Raw genomic sequence first — 19943 nt, 5'->3', positions numbered from 1 at the left:
GTGTGTGTGTGTGTGTGTGTTTAACTCTTCTGTTCCTTAAATTGTTTCCTTTTCAGTCAAGTTTTCTTTTTTGTTTTGGTCTTCGTTTTCATGTTGGATTGTGTTTTGCTATCCGCAAATGTCTGATAACCATTTGTTCACATTTGTGAGTATGACGTGTTCATCTTTTCTCATCCTAGCTATTCTCTATGTCTGCCTCTGTGGTGAAAGCTACTTTTCCTAAATTCTTCCAGATTATAAGCCTTCTATCAAGTGAGAGGTGGGGTGGATCACTGCTGCTCCATCTCCATACTTTAAGTCAGTTTCACTTTATTAAGCCTCTGCCTATCTCTCCTACCTTCACCTAATGGTGCCTGGTATTCTGAGTCTGGGTACTCTCTAGAGTCCTGTGGAAAAATCACCTACTATTTATCACTTTGCACTGATGAATCATACATCACAATTAAAAAATGTCTATTTGTCTGACCTAGTTTGCACAAGGTATATCTTCTGTGTACTTCTACCATCCAGCTCCAAGACATCAGATAACTTGGTTTTTTTTTGTATTTTTTTTTAAGATTTTATTTATTTGATAGAGAGCATGGAAGGAGGGGAAGAGGGCAAGGGAGAGAATCTCAAGCAGACTCCCTTCTGAGCACAGAGCCTGATAGGAGTTTGATCTTACAACCCTGAGATCATGACCTAAGCCACAATCAAGAGTTGGGTGGTCAACTGACTGAGCCACTCAGGTGCCCCTCAGATCACTTCTAAGCACTGTTTTCCTTATTTCCTCAGCTCCTACAGGCAGTTGCAGGAAGAAATGCTTCGATTCTTCATTCAGAGGACTGGAGAACTGCCGGTGTGATACAGAATGCAAACAGAGAGGCGACTGCTGCTGGGATTTTGAAGACACCTGTGTGGAATCAAGTATGGGTTCTGAGGATAAGTTCACTCTAGCATGTTGGTTGTGCTGTCATTAACGCATGTCTAAGTGCTCCCCACACATCTTGTGTTTTGGTTTACTAGGGTTGCCATAACACAGAATCTGGGGGGGGCTTAAACAACAGAAATTCTTTTTCTCAGTTCTAGAGGCTAGAAATCCAAGATGCAAGTTGCATCAGGGTTGGTTCTTCCTAAGGGCTACGAGGGAGAGCCATTCCTTGCCCTTCTTTTAACTTCTGGTGGGTTATAAGTCATTGGCGGTCATTGACTTTTGGCAGCATAACCCCAAACTTTGCCTTTGTCTTCACAGAGTTCTGTTGTGTCTTCACAGTCTCCCCTGTGTGTGTGTGTGTGTGTGTGTGCGCACGCGCATGTCCAAATTTCCCCTTTTTATAAGAATACCAGTTGCACTGGATAGGGACCATTGTAATGACCTTATATGAACTTGAGTATCTACAAAGATCTTTTTTTTTTTTTAAAAAAACATTTTATTTATATATTTGACATGTAGAGCACAAGCTGGGGGAGCAGCAGAGGAAAAGGGAGAAGCAGGTTCCATGTTGAGCAGGCTGCCCGATACGGGGCTTGATCCCAGGACCCTGAGATCATGACCTGAGCCAAAGGCAGACCCATAACCCACTGAACCACTCAGGCGCCCTAACAAAGATCTTTTCCTAGGCAAAGTCACATCCATGGCAGTGTGGGCTAGCACTCCAGCATTTTGAGAGGACACTATTCAGCCCATAACAACTTGTGTACAGGATTATCGTTTCCCCTTCTGCAGTACTAACCAGAGTTCACACTTGATTTGACCAAGGTTGAGGACTAATGGTCTCCAGGAGACAAAATGCCATATGTGTTGCCGGAAGTACATGTCTCAATACAGTTTCACTATGGCTCAAGCTAATCATCTTAATAGTTTCATGGGCAGTGGTTCTCAGGTTTCAGGGTGCGTAAGGCTTACTTGGAAAGTTGGTGATCCTTGGTGATTCTGATGCCAGCACTCCACAGAACACGACTTGAGAAACGCTGTTCTCTGGGTAGAAGAGAGAGTTCTCAATGTTTTAATTTTTTAAGAAATCAGTGAAGGCATGTGTGTAGGGGGTTGGCTAGTGGTTCATAGAATAAAGATTAGAATAGTAGAGCTTTTTACATTATATTTTCTGGAAAGGGCAAGGGGGAAGGGATAACTTAGTATAAATAAGATCCCTTATTATAACTTAGTATAAAAAAGATTCCCTTTACTTAATCTCCCCAAATCCTTTCTAAGTAAATGATACATAATGGACAACGAAGACCTCTATGCAAGACAAAAGCACACAGCAGTCACCGGTCTGATGCATTTGTCTAAGCCCAGGACTGATTTTGATTTTAGACACTGATTCCCAGCAGACGGTGCTAGGAAACAGCCATGGGGACAGCCTCTTGCTGTTTTTAGCACTGATTTTTGTTTACACTGATCTCATACTGAGCATGTAGCCTGGGAGAGCAGCAAAGGCCTGGTGGAGACTCATCTTGCCCTCTGTCACCCTCAGCTGGGAGGTGCCCTGACCTGCCTACTTTCTTACAGACCTCACCCTCTTCCTGTTACTTCTGTTGCACTGCCTCTTCCTTGCTGCCTGTCTTTAAACAAAACTGCTCTTGGTTGGCACCCATCCCTAGTGGGTCATCTCCACCGGGAGCTCCTACTTTTGGGTGGGAATAGATCCAGGGTTCAGAGTCTCTCCAAACTCAGAGATGTACCTGCCAGGCAGACCAGGGCTGTAGCTTATAAAACTGCCTTTCTCTCTGCTGCTCATGCCAAATGAAGACAAGGGACGCATTGCCCCCTTGTTTGTATTACCTATTTTCATTTATTCATGCAGAGAAGCCAAGAATTTGACCTTACCACAGTCCAGGGATAGATGCATGGAATTTACGTTTGCTGTTGGATACTGAAGTATTTAAGTTAAATGCTGGGAACTGAATTGGTGTGCTTTTCCAGCTCGAATATGGACATGCAATAGATTCCGTTGTGGGGAGACCAGATTAGAGTCCAGCCTCTGCTCTTGTTCGGATGACTGTCTGCAGAGGAAAGACTGCTGTGCTGACTACAAGAGTGTCTGCCAAGGTAAGCAGAGAAGGTTGACCTGTTTGCCCCTGTGTGTTCATTGACCCCAGAGCTGGCTGACCCAGGCTGCATAAATTGAGTCAAGTCGGAGACAACATGTTTACTATGGCAAAAAATGTGGCTTGTTCACTATACAGAGAGGGAGCTCATAGCATAGATACTATAGAAAAGAAGAGAAAGATAAAAGTTCCATATTCATTGGTAAAGCAAGGTCTTCTCAAGTCCAGTAGTAACGCTGCTAGAAATATCTGTGGTTTGAGATAACAGATGGCAGAGTTGATGAAAGAGGTTATCTGGCCCATCTAGCAGTCCGTTAAACCAATGTTACTGTTCCGATGACTGTGTCCTGAGTGATCAAATGACTGATTAGGGACCTTTGGAGAGTTAATGCAGATTATTCAACTCCTGGTTCCAACTCTAAGTGGCATAATGCAGATATATATATATTTTTAAATTACCCTCGGAACATGTAATGAAATTTATAAAAAGTGCACATAAACACACAGCAACAAAATTGCTTCAAGTTAACAACCCTTTTTCATAATGCCACAACCAATAAAAGTAAGTAACTTATACTTTTAATATTTCTAGACCAAAAGAATGAGATTAGGTTGAATTCTGATTTTTCTCGAATAGGAAGAAAATGTTATAGAAGAAACATTAACTATAACATTTTAGTAGAAAATAGATTTTACACTAATGGATGAGTCAATTTTTATTACAAAATATATTTGAAAAGCAACTAAAAAGAGCTATCAAAAAGGAAAAATAGATGCCTGAAATGGTAACTTCTTTTCCAAGTAATTATTGTTTGACATTTAATAGTGCATCATTAAAAATTCTGCTAAATTCATGAGGGTGCTTTCTTGTTTGCTTAATTCTATAAGGTCACTGACCACACTGCCTCTGACCACTCTATTTTCCCACTTTCTACCTCAAATATATAACTCTTCTAAGTTTTTATATCAAGCCTGATCCTTGAGTCATATGGTAAATTCTCCCAGTGGATTCATTGCATAACATCGCTGAAATTTAATAGAAATGTATCTATTTAGGGGTGCCTAGGTGGCTCAGTGGGTTAAAGCCTCTGACTTTGGCTCAGGTCATGATTCCAGGGTCCTGGGATCGAGCCCCGCATCGGGCTCTCAGTTCAACAGGGAGTCTGCTTCCCTTTCTCTTTCTCTGCCTGCCTCTCTGCCTACTTGTGATCTCTTTCTGTCAAATAAATAATAAATAAAATCTTTAAAAAAAAAAAAGGAAATGTGTTTATTTATTTTGCAAGTATACACCATAGATGGTGGTATTACTTCTGTTCTGACATCTTTTCTGCTTGTTGCTTTTTCTGGGATGTTAGCCATTGATGATAATTGCCTGTATCTATCAAGGGATACAAGTGATAATATTTATACTCAATCATTTCTACTTCATTGGTTAGCTGGAATGTTCTATAATCAGAAACATTGAAGTAAAAATTTTTTAGTTAAGATCTTAAAAATTTCTTGGTTCAATTTTTCCCAGTTTAAATCAGTTACTCTCATTGGCTGCTTCTGTGCCCCCCAACACTGCCATGATTTCTTTTCTCTATTCTTTAGGTGGTATATCTATATTTATTAATGTCATTTTTTTCTAATTGTCCCTTTCCAGCTAAAAGAATCCCCTTTGTTTTTCTTGGTAAAGATGAGCTTCTGGGTATTCAATCTGTGCAAATCTCTGGACACACTGATATTTTCAACATGTGAAATGGCACTTAACATGTTCTAGAAGAATTTAGTCATTGGAATAACAAGATTGAAGTAGTTTGGAAAGATCAAGTTCATGGCACATTTGTTTCTCTTCTCTTTTCTATGGTGCACCTGTCTAAAGATTTCAATTTTGTTTTTCAGGAGAAACCTCATGGGTGAAAGAAGAGTGTGGCACAGCCCAACAGTCTCAGTGTCCAGAAGGGTGAGAATATGGGGGTTTTTAATCTTCCTTTAACATGGAATGTAGCTGAGAAGCAGCTACGTTTCCTCCACTTTATTTATATTTTAAAACAATACACATGGGCACCTGGGTGACTCAGTTGGTTAGCACTGCCTTCAACTCGGGTCGTGATCCTAGAGTCCCAGGATCGAGTCCCATGTTGGGCTCCCTGCTCAGCAGGGAGTCTGCTTCTCTCTCTGACTTTCTCCCCTTTCATCCTCTGTCTCTCTCTCTCACACATAAATAAATAAAATCTTTTCTTTTTTTCATAAATAAATAAAATCTTTAAAAAACAAAACAAAACCAAAAAAGCCAATACACCTAATCAACTATTAGGACTCCTAGTGGCTTCAAACTTGGACTTTTGTTCACATGATTGTTTACAAAAGCAATTTTAATTAATTTTTTACATTCATGTCTTATAAAAATGACTTAAAAATAGGTGAAGTATTAAATACTAACATTCTCAAGGTCCTCTGATCAAGATTAGGATTTAGATCTGAATTATTCCATGCAGAATCTTTCCTATTGACATCCTGGAACTTTGAACTGATATTCACTGAGGAAAAGGAAAGTTTGTCCATTGAAGGCCTCACAAGGGAAAGTGGATAAGGACTTTATCACTTGTACATGAGTAAGGAACGCATGAGGCAACCCTCCCGCACATCTCCTCCACATATTTATAATGGCTGCTGCTGGACTTTTCCCAGTTCTGGAAACATGCCCCACATCATCTCTCAGTCAGGGTGGATTTCCTGTCCAGTTGCCCCTTCTGCCCTTTACCAACTTCATTCTTTTGGCCCAAGGAGGGGAAGGAAGATGGTGAGATAAAGAAAAATGGAATATCTGGTGACAGAAAGTATTGGTGGAGTCATTTTTAGATAGTATTATTTTATTTAAAGAATGTGTGGGGATACTGTCTGTTTTTGTACCATGTGACTTTGGTTTCCCAATCCCCAGATCCAGCTGCCCTGTTCAGTGGCTTCTGGGTGGAAGAGCAAAAGAATTAAAATAAAATGGATATTTGAGTATCTTTGCTCTAGTCAATTTTCTGAGCTTCCTCTGTAAAAATAGTATTAGTAGCTGTAAAAATCATTATCATAATCATAACACCAAGTTCAGAAGATTTCATGTGAGAAGTCAACATCTTGATCCCTTAGATGTCTGATCTTGTTTTTAAGCTGCAAGGTTATTTTGATGGCATATTTATGAATATAAAAGTTTTAACAGCCCTATGCTAATGAATTTATGAAAAATAAGTATTTCTAATGCATATTGTAATGCACTATTTCAATTTCTTCTTTTTTAAAGACTTTATTTATTGGAGCGCCTGGGTGGCTCAGTGGGTTAAGCCTCTGCCTTCAGCTCAGGTCATGATTCCAGGGTCCTGGGATCGAGCCCCACGTCCGGCTCTCTGTTCGGCGGGGAGCCTGCTTTCCTCCTCTCTCTCTGCCTGCCTCTCTGCCTACTTGTGATCTCTCTTCCGCTGTCAAATAAATAAATAAAACCTTTAAAAAAAAAAAGACTTTATTTATTTATTTGACACAGAGGGAGAGCGATCACAAGTAGGCAGAGAGGCAGGCAGAGAGAGAGGAGGGAAGCAGGTTCCCCGCCGAGCAGAGAGCGCGATGCGGGACTCGATCCTAGGATCCTGAGATCATGACCTGAGCTGAAGACAGGCTTAACCAACCTACTGACCCACCCAGGCGCCTCTGCACTGCTTGAATTTCTTTTTTTTTTTTTAAAGATTTTATTTATTTATTTGAGTGAGAGAGAGCATGAGCGAGGAGAAGGTCAGAGAGCGAAGCAGACTCCCCATGGAGCTGGGAGCCTGATGTGGGACTCGATCCCGGGACTCCAGGATCACGCCCTGAGCCGGAGGCTGTCGTCCAACCAACTGAGCCACCCAGGCGTCCCACTGCTTGAATTTCTTGATCAGTTTTCTATATATTGTAGTTAAAACAATCTTTAATTTCCCATTTTGTTTTGAGATATAATCTGCATATATTGAAAGGTTCACATTTATGTTTACAGTATAATAAGATTTGGAAATCCAGAAACCCATATAACCCAGATATAAAGGAATATTTTCCAAGATAATGAATATTTTCAAGATAAGGAATATTTTCATCACCCCAGAAAGATGCGTCATGTACTAATATCTGTCACCATAGATTCCTGAAGGTTCACATTTATGTTTACAGTATAATAAGATTTGGAAATCCAGAAACCCATATAACCCAGAGATTAAGGAATATTTTCATCACCCCAGAAAGATGCGTCATGTACTAACATCTGTCACCATAGATTCCTGTTCTAGAATTTCATATAAATGGAAATCATCCCATATGTTCCCTTGTGTTGTTTTTCTTAATCCAGTGATTTTGAGACTCATAAATGTTATTGCGTGTGTGTACCATATCTCTCACATGGGCTTCTGCACAGCATATTTTTTTTCTGATTAACACATTGGTCCCATTCTCTTTTCATACTATTTCTATTCGTTCTTTAGGGCCAAGTTCATGTGTCTGTTCTTACCTTACAAAGATCAAATCTGACATGCCCTATGTAGTTGAGGAGCATTGTGTAATCAAATCTAACCCTTAACCACTCCTGTTTACGTCTCAATTTCATCCCCTAGGTTAGGGCTGTAATCCATTCATGCCTTTATTTTCTATACCTAGTATAATGTCTGACTCAAATATTTGTTAAATGAATTACTCTACAGTAAATGTGTATTCTGGGAAACTATATAGACCTGTCCTCCAGACTCTTCTCAGTTTCTCTTACAATGTGGAATTAGATGGCCAGGGTGATATTTTTCTAGCTTTACTTAGCACCTTGAAAAACATAGAAATTATTTTTCATATTAATAGTTTGTATTAGGGGCTTCCAGGTAGCTCAGTCAGTTGAGTGCCAGACTCTTGATTTCAGTTCAGGTCATAATGTCATGGATAGTGGGTGAGCCCCACATCAGGCTCTATGCTCAGCAGGAAGTCTGTTTTGGTTTCTCTCTCTCTCTTTCTCTTTCCCTCTGCCCCTCCCCCTATTCACTTGCACTCTTTCAATCTTTCTCTAAAATAAATAAATCTTTAAAGAAATAGTTTATATTAGCATTCAGAATTTTCTCCATAATAATATTGGATATTTGTCAGAATTTTTAAGGACAATTCCAATCAAGTTTCTTGGAAAAGTGTGTTTTTGTTTAAAAATTTGTTTTTAATTTAAAAAATTTTAAATTATAATATAATGTTTTATTTGTTTCAAAGGGACAGGTCTGTAACACCCAGCACTCACCCTCACCAATGTCCATCACCCAACCCCCACTGTATAAAAATTTAAAATTCACATCTAAAGTGAAATATGAACCTCACATTATCAGTTGCATGCAGTGTATTTGGAATTTAAAACAAATGTTGGTGTTTATAGCTTCTATTCCTAATAGCTCCAAAGTGGAAATTACCTAAATGTCCAGCAACAGTAGGATGACTTAAGTTGTGGTTTATTCATTCACTGGAATACAAGACAGCCATGAGAATGAATGATCTACAGCTCCATGTAACAGTATGAATTAATCTCAAACATAATGTTCAGTAAAAAAAAAAAAGTCAGTCATGCCAGGATACATTCTATATTATCCCATGTGCATGTAAATATAAATCTGTTTGTTTGAGGTCAAGGTTCTGCTCACCCTTGGTGGGGGTGTGGTTTGCAGAAGCTATTAAGTGGAAAGGAGCCCGAGGAGAGGATTCTAGGGTGCTGGTATTCTGTTTCTTGATTTGGGTGATAAAGTTCACAGTGGAGTTCAGTTAGGAAATTAGGAAACATTTATCAAACTATACATCTGTGAAATGTGTGTGTGGGTGTGTCTGTATATAAATTATTTACAAGTAAAATTTTAAAAGTGAAAAAAAAATAACCTCTGGCTATATCCTAAGAGCTAACCTTCCATCACTTTAGCTTAAATGTGGTTATTAAAAAAAAGATTGTAATGCTTTTGATGTTAATACTAATCTAGTGGGATATTAGATAGAGAATCAAAAGCGTAGCACTTTAAAATAATGACCTCATAAGCTGTAGAGTTCCTAAATTTCATATCATACTTATATCCGAAATACAATAAAATTAGAACCTCAACAGATTTTGAGTTTGAACCTTGAATTCAGTAATCATAACTCTTGACTCTTTAGCAAACTCAAGTCTGTGAAAGGTCTGAGGTTAACAGCCCCATCTCTGGGCATGTTTTATTAATGTTCTGCTCGCATGATCTTGACCTCTGTTGAAAAATTGCAATTAATAAGCTCCATGTATACTTACCACTGTAAAATACCAAATGTATTTGAGGCAACGCAATGATACTAATGTTCTGTGGTAGTGATTCCGAAGTATGAGGTGAGTGGGTCAGGTCAGGACAGCGTTAATGAGAGTTCAAGTAACTGCTTAGGGTTCAGTAGATGCTAAAGACTGAAGCTAAGGGATTACTGACCTGCTGTCATTACTAGCAGCTAATTAGAGGTTCCTTACACACTGGAAGAACTGATGCTTAAGGGAGATAACAATTTTTATTTCTAAATTGTTTTTAAAGATTTATTTGAGAGAGAGTGCGAGAGCCCGAGATGAGGGGCGGGTCAGAGGGAGAAGCAAACTTTTCCGTTGAGCAGGGGATCCCCATGTGGGGTTTAATCCTGGGACTCTGGGGATCACGATCTGAGCTAAAGGCAGCCACTTAACCAACTGAGCCACGCGGGTGCCCCAAGAGATCACAGTTTTTAAAAAGAAAAAGAAAAAAATTGACCCAGGTTTGTTTTCTTACCGTACTTTCTAAGCATTTTCTAATTTAGAGAATTGTAAGTAGTACAGCAAAGTGTCTTTAATTTTTTTTTACAATCAAAATAATAGACTAATATTTTGTTTTCCATTTTCAGATTTGAACTACCACCAGTTATTTTGTTTTCCATGGATGGATTTAGAGCTGAATATTTGCAGACATGGCACACGCTCATACCTAATATTAATAAACTGAGTAAGTCTTCCACAACCATAGGCACACGAGGGTAAGGACAACAGTTAGCCAATTTGTAGATGGGTACCTTCCTTCATGACCTTCCTTATTAGTCATTTGGCTTCTCCCAGCTCCTCTGAAGATCCTGAGGAATTTACCACTCACAGTAACTATTTTCATACTTCTAGGCTCCTCCTTTTTTTGTAACCCGTTCACCTTTTTGTTTATTGTGATTTGTTTTGTATTTGAATGTAAGTTCCATCCTATGGAAATCTGTTCACATACACTGTCTCGCAAGCGGTCTTTGTCAGACTTGGGTCCTGGGTCTTAGCAGCGTGACCAGCAAGGACAGGATCCTGAAGGAGCCTGAGTGCAGAACAGAGCCAGCACGTACCAGTGTTCCAGAAGGCAAAAGGTCCAGTATCTGTGTCTGATTCCAGAAGTAAACTGCCTGGAAACTGGCTCCACTGCTTATTAGCTGTGAGAGCATGGGCAGGCTTATCTCACCTACTGGTGCCCATTCTCTTGAGTTGTAAAATGGCCACTTCCTACCTGTTGGGACTACTGTGAGAACATAAATGTAGTACACACTGAATGACTTTAAGGTACTATTATGATTATTGGTCTTACTGTCATCTTAAGCAGGATGTTACACTTCTATTCAGGAAAGTTGGTCCTCATATGATGTTATAAGGTTATTAATAAAGAGAAATCAAGTACCTAAGGACACAGAGCTAAGAAGTATCAGTTAGGGCCAGAGGGTTGGCTCCTGGGTCTATAGGCTTCCCTACCCCTTCTTTCTTTTTTTCCCCCTTCTGCCCTGCCATCTTTTGCTTCCAAGAGTCTCAAAGTTTATCACAATTTTACTGGTGTCTCTTTTTATTTTTCTACAAATTATTAAAAATAACTATTTGAGCCTGAGTAAGTCCATTCCCTTGTCTGGGTCTCAGTATCCTCACTTGTAAAATGAGAGAGTTAGTGCTAATGATTTCTACTGTTGATTCCAGCTCTGAAATCCCATTTTGGACTGCTTCCCCCTCTAACACAAGGTGCTTTGTTGCTTCAGCTTTTCTCCACTCTCTGAGATAGAGCCTTAGCAAAAACATGGAGCGTTTGGGATTCTGACAGAACTGGTTCCAAATTCAGTGCTTGCCATTGAAACGCTGAGTTCCTTTGGCCAAGAAAGTTAATTAATATTTCCCACACTTTTTATTTCCTTATCTGCATTTTCATTGATGAGCTGGATATCAAATTCTGTATCCAAAGAGAATTTAGCCAAACCCCTTTTGAAGTAGAATTACTTGATTTGCTCATCCCACTTGGAGTTGGAAGTGACACCAGTGAAATATTGGGCCATAGAGAGTGTTCCTTTTAAGGTTTAATATGTATTTTTTAAGTCACGCAGACAAGATTTTGATCCTTTCAATGTGTAGACATCACTAACTGGGCCTACCAAGGCAAAATGGGCTTTTAGCTTTCAGGAGGCCTCATTGAGAGTAGATGTGATAAGACTTAGGATTAGTACCTCCTGCAAATGGTAGGCTTGAGGTGAGGTATGTGACAACAGGCATCACTTTGAACCTTCTAGTACCCTATCTCCAGTAACCCATCAAGCCCCCTGGGTTGGGTGACAGTGACAGTGGTCATGGAAACTGACATGAGCTAATACCACACAGCACCATGAGTCAGATTTGTGATGGTTAAAAGGACTCAGACTCAACTCCAGTGAGCAGGTAAGGTCATTTGTCTTGTCTGTGTGGGTGGGAGCAGGAAAAAAAAGGAGTGAGGCCCAAGAACAGGAAACTGTCAAGTAAGAGAGAGGTGATTTGGCTTAAGTCAGGTTTCCTGGAAGTTGGGCGAGAAACTGGGGATAGACTAAGACTGTTAGCAGGCAACATTTGCTGAGTTTTAAAGATGAGAGTTACCAAGTTACCAAGTTTAAAATTCATGAACGACAGAACACATTCTCCAGATGCCATTATCTGTCTGACCCCTCCTCCTCTTCCTTTTTAAATTTATTTTGGTAAAAACACTTAACATGAGACCTAGCCACTTAATAGACTTTTAAATACAGAATGCAATATTGTTATCTATAGGCCCAGTGTTTTATAGCAGATCTCTAGAATTTATTCATCTCACGTAAATGAAGTTTTATACCTATTGATTAGCAACTCACCACTTTCTCCTCCCCACAGACCATAGCAACCACCCTTCTATTCTTTGCTTCTATGAGTTTGAATCTTTTAGATGTCTCATGTAAGTGGAATCACGTATATTTGTCTTTTTTTAATATCCTCAAGGTTCACCTATATGGTTGTACGTTGTAGAATTTCCTTCTTTTTTTTTAAGGCTGAAATGCATTATTATATATTACACTTAAAAATGCATTTATCTGTTGATGGATATTTGGATTGTTTCTACATCTTGGCTATTGTGAATACTGTTATGTTGAACATGAGAGTATTAATAGCTCTTCAAGATCTTGATCTCAGTTCTTTTGGATAAACATCTGGAAGTAGGATTGCTGGATCATAGTGTAGTTGTATTTTTAATGATTTGAGAAACCTTCATACTGTTTTCTACAGTGGCTGTATTGTTTTGTAGTCTCATCATCAGCATACAGAGGTTTAACTTAACCATTTGCTTACATCATACACAAAGATAAACTCGAAATGGATGAAAGACTTCAATGTGAGACAGGAATCCATCAAAATCCTAGAGAATGTAGGCCCTAGCCTCTTTGACATCGGCCACAGCAACTTCTTTCAAAACACATCTCCAAAGGCAAAGGAAACAAAGGCAAAAGTGAACTTTTGGGACTTAATCAAAATAAAAAAACTTCTGCACAGCAAAGGAAACAGTCAACAAAACAAACAGGCAACCCACAGAATGGGTGAAGATATTTGCAAATGGCACTACAGACAAGGGGCCAATATCCAAGTTCTATAAAGAACTTCTCAAACTTCACACCCAAAAAACAAATAACAAGTCAAAATATGGGCAGAAGATATGAACAGACACTTCTCCAAAGAAGACCTACAAATGTCTAACAGACACATGAAAAACTGTTCATCATCTCTAGCCACCAGGGAATTTCAAATCAAAACTACATTGAGATATCACCTTACACCAGTTAGAAAGGCAAAAATTGACAAGGCAAGAAACAACAAATGTTGGAGAGGATGTGGAGAAAGGGGAACCTTCCTACGCTATTGGTGGGAATGCAAGTTGGTGCGGCTACTTCGGAAAACAGTGTGGAGATTCCTCAAAAAATTAAAAATAGAGCTACTCTATGACCCAGCAATTGCATTTTTGGGGTATTTACCCCAAAGATACAGATGTAGTGAAAAGAAGGGCCATATGCACCCCAGTGTTCATAGCAGAAATGCCCACAATAGCCAAAGTGTGGAAAGATCAGAGTTGCCCTTCAACAAAGGAATGGATAAAGAAAATGTGGTCCGTATATTACTCAGCCATCAGAAAGGATGAATACCCAGCTTTTGCATCAGCATGCATGGGACTGGAGAAGATTATGCTAAGTGAAATAAGTTAAGCAGAGAAAGTAAATTATTACACGGTTCCACCTATTTGTGGAACATGAGAAATGGCATGGAAACATTAGGAGAAGGAATGGAAAAATGAAGGGGACAAATCAGAGGGGGACATGAACCATGACAGACTATGAACTCTGGGAAAGAGACTGAGGGTTTTAGAGGGGAGGGGGTTGAAGGATGGATTAGCGCAATGAAAGGTATTAAGGAGGGCATGTTTGCATGGAACACTGATATTATACACAAACAATGAATAATGGAACACTACATAAAAAACTGATAATGTACTCTATGGTGACATGACATAAATAAAATAAAAGTTAAAAATTGCAATTTCTCCATGCCCTTGCCAATACTCGTCTTTTGTGTTTCTGATAATAGCCATCCTAACAGGTGTGCAGTGATAACTCATTGTGGTTTTGATTTGCATTTTCATGATGTTTAGTGACATTGTACCTCTTTTTAAAAAAATACTTTATTTATTTGTCAAAGAAAAAGAAACAGTGTGCATAAGCAGGGGGAGCAGCAGGCAGAGGGAGAAGCAAGCTCCCTGCTGTGCAAGGAGCCTAATGTGGGACTCGATCCAGGAACCTAGGATCATGGCCTGAGATGAAAGCAGATGCTTAACCAACTGAGCCACCTAGGCATCCCTGATCATCTTTTCCTTATGTATTTGTCATTTATAGGCCTTCTTCAGAGAAATGTTTATTCAAATCCTTAGTGCATTTTTAAGTGGGTTATTATTTTTTTTCTAGAGTTGTAAGAATTCATTATATTTTTTAGGAATCAATTCCTTATCAGATACACAATTTGTAAATATTTTCTTCCATTCCATATGTTGTTTCTGTTGATGGTTTCCCCTGTTGCACAAAAGCTTTTTAGTTTGATATAGTCCTGCTAGTCTATTTTTGCTTTTGTTGTTTGTGCTCTTGGTATCATATTCATGAAATCATTACTAAAACAAAGTCATGAATCTTTCCTCCTCTTTTGTTCTAAGACTTTAACAGTTTCAGGCCTTATATTTGAGTCTTTAGCTCATTTTGAGTTAGTTATTGTTTGTGGTATATGAAAGGGCTCCAGTATCTTACTGGAAAAGCTTGGTTTTTCATTGTGGAGTATGATGTTACCTGTGGGCTTTCCAGAGATGGCCTTTATTATCCCTCCATTTCTAGTTTGTTGAGAGTTTTTATCATGAAAGGGTATTGAATTTTAACAAATGTCTTTTCTGCATCTGTTGAGATATGATCATGTGATTTTTATGCTGTATTATATTAATGTGATATATCACATTAAGATTTTTGCATCTATGTTCCTCAAACGTATTTTCCTGTAGTTTCCTTTCCTTATGGTGTCTTTGTCTGGCTTTGAATCAGGGTAACACCGTCCTTGTAAAATGAGTTTGGGTATTTTTTTTTAATGTTTTGGAAGAGTTTAAGAATGATTGAAATTATTTCTTCTTTAAATGTTTGACGAAATTCAGCAGCGAAGTCTTCTAATCTTAGGCTTTTTTCTTTTGAAAGGTGTAGTCTAGCTAAAGGTTTATTAATTTTATCTTTTCAAAAAACCAAATTTAGTTTTTGAAATTTTTAAAATTATTTTTCTATTCTTTATTTTACTTATGTCTGCTGTAATCTTTATTGTCTCCTTCCTTCTGCTGACCTTGGGTTCCTTTTGTTCTTTTCCTAGTCCCTTGGGGTAGAAAGTAAGGTTGTTTACTTAAAAGTTCTTTTTTAACGTAGGTGTTTGTTGCTATATACTTCCATCCTAGTATTGCTTTTGCTCCATCTGTCAGCTGTTCCCCTACTCATCCATTTAGTTTTCTGCTCCTTACAGTTTATAGTTACTGGGGGTATGTGTTTATTCCATTTATATTTTCAGATTTTTTTGGTTGGTACATCCTTTTTAAAAAGTTTTTTTAAGGAAAAAATTATACAAATGATAAACTTCTAAAAACAATATTAAAATGTATATAGTAGGGAAAAATATGTATATAATAGAAAAACAACAACCAGCCAACAAACAATAAAACTCTTTCCTGATTTCTAGTTTATCTCTAAAGAAGCGACTATTATTGGTTTATTGTGTGCCCTTCCAGAATTATTCTTTTAGCTTTAATTTAGATTGTTAAGTTCTAGAAGAAACAGCTGTAGAAGATTTTGCTTTCTGTGAGCTGTTCTACAGCAGCTCTGGTTCAAAGCCCAGTGATCCAAATGGTAGTCTGAGTCCTGGAGAGTCAGCAGGTGTGGCCTATGTGGGACATTCTCAAGAGGGAGGTGTCATGTCCTTCCATTACCAGTAGCTTAGTTTATATTTTATTTTATACTCCGTGCCTTTAGGCATGTAAGGGTTTAATTATGTTACCCATGTTTGAAGGAAATAGAAACAGAAACTGACTTTGTATTTCTGTTTATTTTGTATGTTTTTCCCCCTACTTAAATTCTTTTCATTGTATAATCAATTGGGTCTCATTTTATTTTCTTACCATATGACTTCCTAACAATAATACATGTACCTTTCTCTGAGGTCTAGATTTATTTGTAGGCAGTATTGACTAAAAAAAGAAGAAAAAGATTATTCTAATCTTTAATTAAACTTAAGAATCAAATTGCAAGGCATACCTCAAACTTAGGTACATCAGAATCACTTGGGATGCTAACCACAAATGTAGATTGATGGATTGATTGATTGAGCTCCCTTTTCTTCACCTTCCTCTTACCCTTCCATTCCTACCACAGTCCTATTTAGTAAACTTGATATGTAGCCCAAGGAGGTTCTGAAGGAGGTCATCCTGATACGAAATTTCCATATTGGGAACACTGCATATTGGACCAGCTCCAAGGCTATTTGAGCAAACATTCATTATTTCCAGCTGCTAAGTCTGTACCTTGCTTTACAGTAATCATTATTGCTTTATTTTTTCACCTATATAGAATCAATAATGGTGAAGTTTTCTTGTAGAATTTGAGCTGACAGGATTTGGGTATGGGAAATTTCTCACAAGTCACTGTTGCTGAGGGAACAGCAATGTTGTAATGGTTCTGACCTTCTTCAGCAGGGTCATTGCACAGACCAAAAACAACAGAACATTTGGAAGCAATATTGACGCCATGCTTTGTGGAAAACAGATCACAGGAAACTGTAGTGATCCGATGGAAACTTGTAGTAAAAATAATGAGTAGTAAAGTTAGCTCATTTGGTAAATGTTACTACATGACATGGGCTTATGCTCTTGAAACAAGTCAAATCCTTCTCAGTTGCCTGGATAGTTGTGTTGACTTTTGTCTTATTGGATATTGTCATTTAAGAACCATTAGCTGAGATGCAAATGTGATCTAGAAATTCTCATCCTAATGATCTGGTTCAGAAGGAGGGGAGCAGGAAAAACAAAGCTGGTGGTAGTATATAATTTAGGGTACACTTAGCTGAGGGGTCAGCAAGCTGTGGCCCGTGGACAAAATGTGGCCCACTCTGTTTCTGTGTGGTCTGTTAAATGGTAAGAATTGTTTTACATTCTTAAATGGTTGGGGGAAAAAGAAGAGAATACTTTGTGACAGGAACAAATTATGTGAAATTCAAATTTCAACATCCATTAATTTTTATTGGAGGACAGCCATGCTCATTTGTTCACATAGTGCCTGTGGATGCTTTTGGGCCTCAACAGACCATATGGATTTGCAAAGCCCAATATATTTATTATCAGGTCTTTACAGAAAAATGTAGACCTTTGATTTGACTCACTTCTCTACTAAAAACTGACATTCCTTGGGATGGAGGAATTGTAGACGTCAGAATTCGACCTCTTTCCATCTTTAATCCACTCTTAGTTTTTTATTTCTCTGGAAAATTTTATGTTTAAGTTTTTATTTATAAAAATAACCTTCTGAGGGAAAAAATAATTCTACCCCCCACACCATGGGGAAAGCCTGTTTTTGTTTTTACTGGAGTCTCAGGTGGCACATGGTAGTTTATAAAATGGCTTCAGAGGTAGGGGCTAGAGGATAGACGAAAAATAATCTGGGGTGGAAAAGAAAAACAACCAGGCAGAGGTAAGAGCTGGGTGGCTCCTTCTTAGCCTGATTTAGGGAAGGGAGGTGGTGCTTCTCAACAATATGATGGATCCCTTCCCTCAACCCAGCTGGTAGCTCTGGGGGTTCTTTGAGTTAGAGTCAGTCCAATATGGTGGTGGGGGGTCCTCATTGTTGATGGGGGCCAAGGTCCCCTCTGCCTCCCACCAAGAAGCCCAGGTTCTCACCTTTGGGGCTGTGGGCTTCCTGGGTCTGGAGAGCTGCTGCCACCACAGCTACTAAAAATAGGGTTTTGTGAGCATGGCAGCTTCTTAATTTCTTGTTGTGCTTTGTTGCAGAAACATGTGGAATTCATTCAAAATACATGAGAGCTGTCTATCCAACCAAAACCTTCCCAAATCATTACACGATTGTCACGGTAAGTGCTCAGCCCAGTGGCAAGTCAGATAGCCCATAGACAGGCAACTGGTCACCACAGACTCACTGAGGTAGGAAGTGGCTGATCCCCATGCTACATGTTTCACAAGCTCATGGCTTCATTCAGGCTAGGAGGTAGCATCTCATTGCAAGGCCAGTCCAGTGCTCTGAGGTGTGAAGTATGACTGAATGTCCCAGCAATAGGCTAATTCACCTGTGTGACTGGCTAGTATAGCTTCTCAGAGGTGAGAAATACCATTCTCCTTTTGATCTTTGGATTTGCCTCCATTTATCTGAAGGTCTGCTGGGAAATGTAGGTATGTGTGGGGACAGCCACTTTGATGTAGGAAATTTCTTTTTTTCCTAATCTTTTCATTATATTTAACTTGACAAAGCCTTCTGTTTCAAATAAATTCATGCTGGCTAGATCTTTTAGATAAAGCAGGTGAAGCAAGTGAGTTCTCAGGCATGATAAGAAATAAGTGAAATGATCAAAAAGAACTCAAAAGAAAATTATATAACTTTTATAGATCTAGAACACATCTTAAGGAGTCCTTCACCACAACCTTTATTACCGAAGGCCAAAGGATATTGTGTTTGTATTACTTTCCAGACACAAAGATATTTGTGCCTTTATTACTTTTATTTATTGCTTTGCACTTATACTTTCATTGCTATGGAACAGTATAATATTTAAATTTTAACTCTTAATTAATATGTAATTTATGCACATGTTTGTGTATGTATATACATATATAATGTACATATACATACACAAACATTTATACACATGTGTGCATATATACATACATATACTTGCAGATTTTCCTAAATACTCAAATTTCATAGCTCACATACTCCCCCCTGAGGTCTACCAAGGCGACACTCTGTCTTTCATATGGTAACTCTCATAACAGTAAACTAGTGTTGTTTCCACAGTCTACTGCCTGTTTAGTGTCATAGTTTTTACATGTTTGTGCTTTTCGTTGATATTTAAATTGCTGCTTAAAATAGCCCTCCAACGTAGTGCTGACGCACTGTCTGGTGTTCCTAAAAGCAAAATGGCTGAGATGTGCCTCATAGAGAAGATAAAATGTGTGTTAGATAAGTTTCATTCAGGCCTGAATTATAGCGAACCAATAACCTAGGGTACATAAGGTATCTTTAAACAAAAACAGACAAAAGAAGATTATGTATTGATCAGCAGACAAAAGTCTTGTGACTAGAAGCTTGCAGGAACCTATCTTTATATTTTCTCTAAGGGTAGTGGTTCAGTATTCACTAATTCAGTGTTTGCAGCAACTTTATAGAACATAATTATTAGAGACAACAAGGAAATGGAATAAAAACCGAATGAGATATCACCTTATGCCTGCCAGGATGGCTAGTATCAAAATGACAAGAAATAACAAATGTCAGTGAGTGTGTGGAGGACAAGGAAACTTCAGTCACTGTTGGTAGGAATGTAAATAGGTGCAGTCACTGTGGAAAACGATACGGAGTTTCTGCAAACAATTAAAAATAGAAATACCATATGATCTGGAAAGAAAGAAAGAAAGAAAATGAAAGTACTAAAGTGAAAAGACATACACTCCTATGTTTGTGGCAGTATTATTTACAACAATAGCCAAGTTACAGAAGTATTTAAGTGTCTGTTGCAAATGGCAAGGTTTCTTTTTTTGGTGGGTGAGTAATATTGCACTGTGTATGGTATATGGGGATTATTACTCATCTATAAAAAAGAATGATATTTCGCCATTTGTGACAACGTGGATAAACCTACAGGGTATTATGCCAAGTGAAATAAGTCAGACAGAGAAAGACAAATACGCTATGATTTTACTTATACGGGGAGTCTAAAAACCAAAACAAATGAACAACTAACAAGCAAAAGCCAAAATAACAGAGTACAAAGTGGTGGTTGCCAGAGGGGAGGGAGTTGGGGGGATTAATAA

The 19943-nt window shown here is 38.5% G+C and overlaps 1 protein-coding gene across 1 annotated transcript in view; it reads left to right on the top strand.

The window, feature by feature from the left end:
* The window catches only part of ENPP3 (ectonucleotide pyrophosphatase/phosphodiesterase 3), a 73247-nt gene that overhangs the window by 8756 nt on the left and 44548 nt on the right, over positions 1-19943 (top strand). The window contains exons 3-7 of the mRNA XM_044248783.1: positions 775-906; positions 2906-3031; positions 4915-4975; positions 9919-10016; positions 17910-17989. Of these exons, the coding sequence (XP_044104718.1) occupies positions 775-906; positions 2906-3031; positions 4915-4975; positions 9919-10016; positions 17910-17989 (497 nt within the window). The remainder of the gene's footprint in view (positions 1-774; positions 907-2905; positions 3032-4914; positions 4976-9918; positions 10017-17909; positions 17990-19943) is intronic.

The sequence above is a fragment of the Neovison vison genome, chromosome 1 (genome assembly GCF_020171115.1).
Source record: "Neovison vison isolate M4711 chromosome 1, ASM_NN_V1, whole genome shotgun sequence".
Classification (NCBI taxonomy): Eukaryota; Metazoa; Chordata; class Mammalia; order Carnivora; family Mustelidae; genus Neogale; species Neogale vison.
Note: the sequence above shows the minus strand (reverse complement) of the source record. Positions and strands in the feature narration are given on the sequence as shown.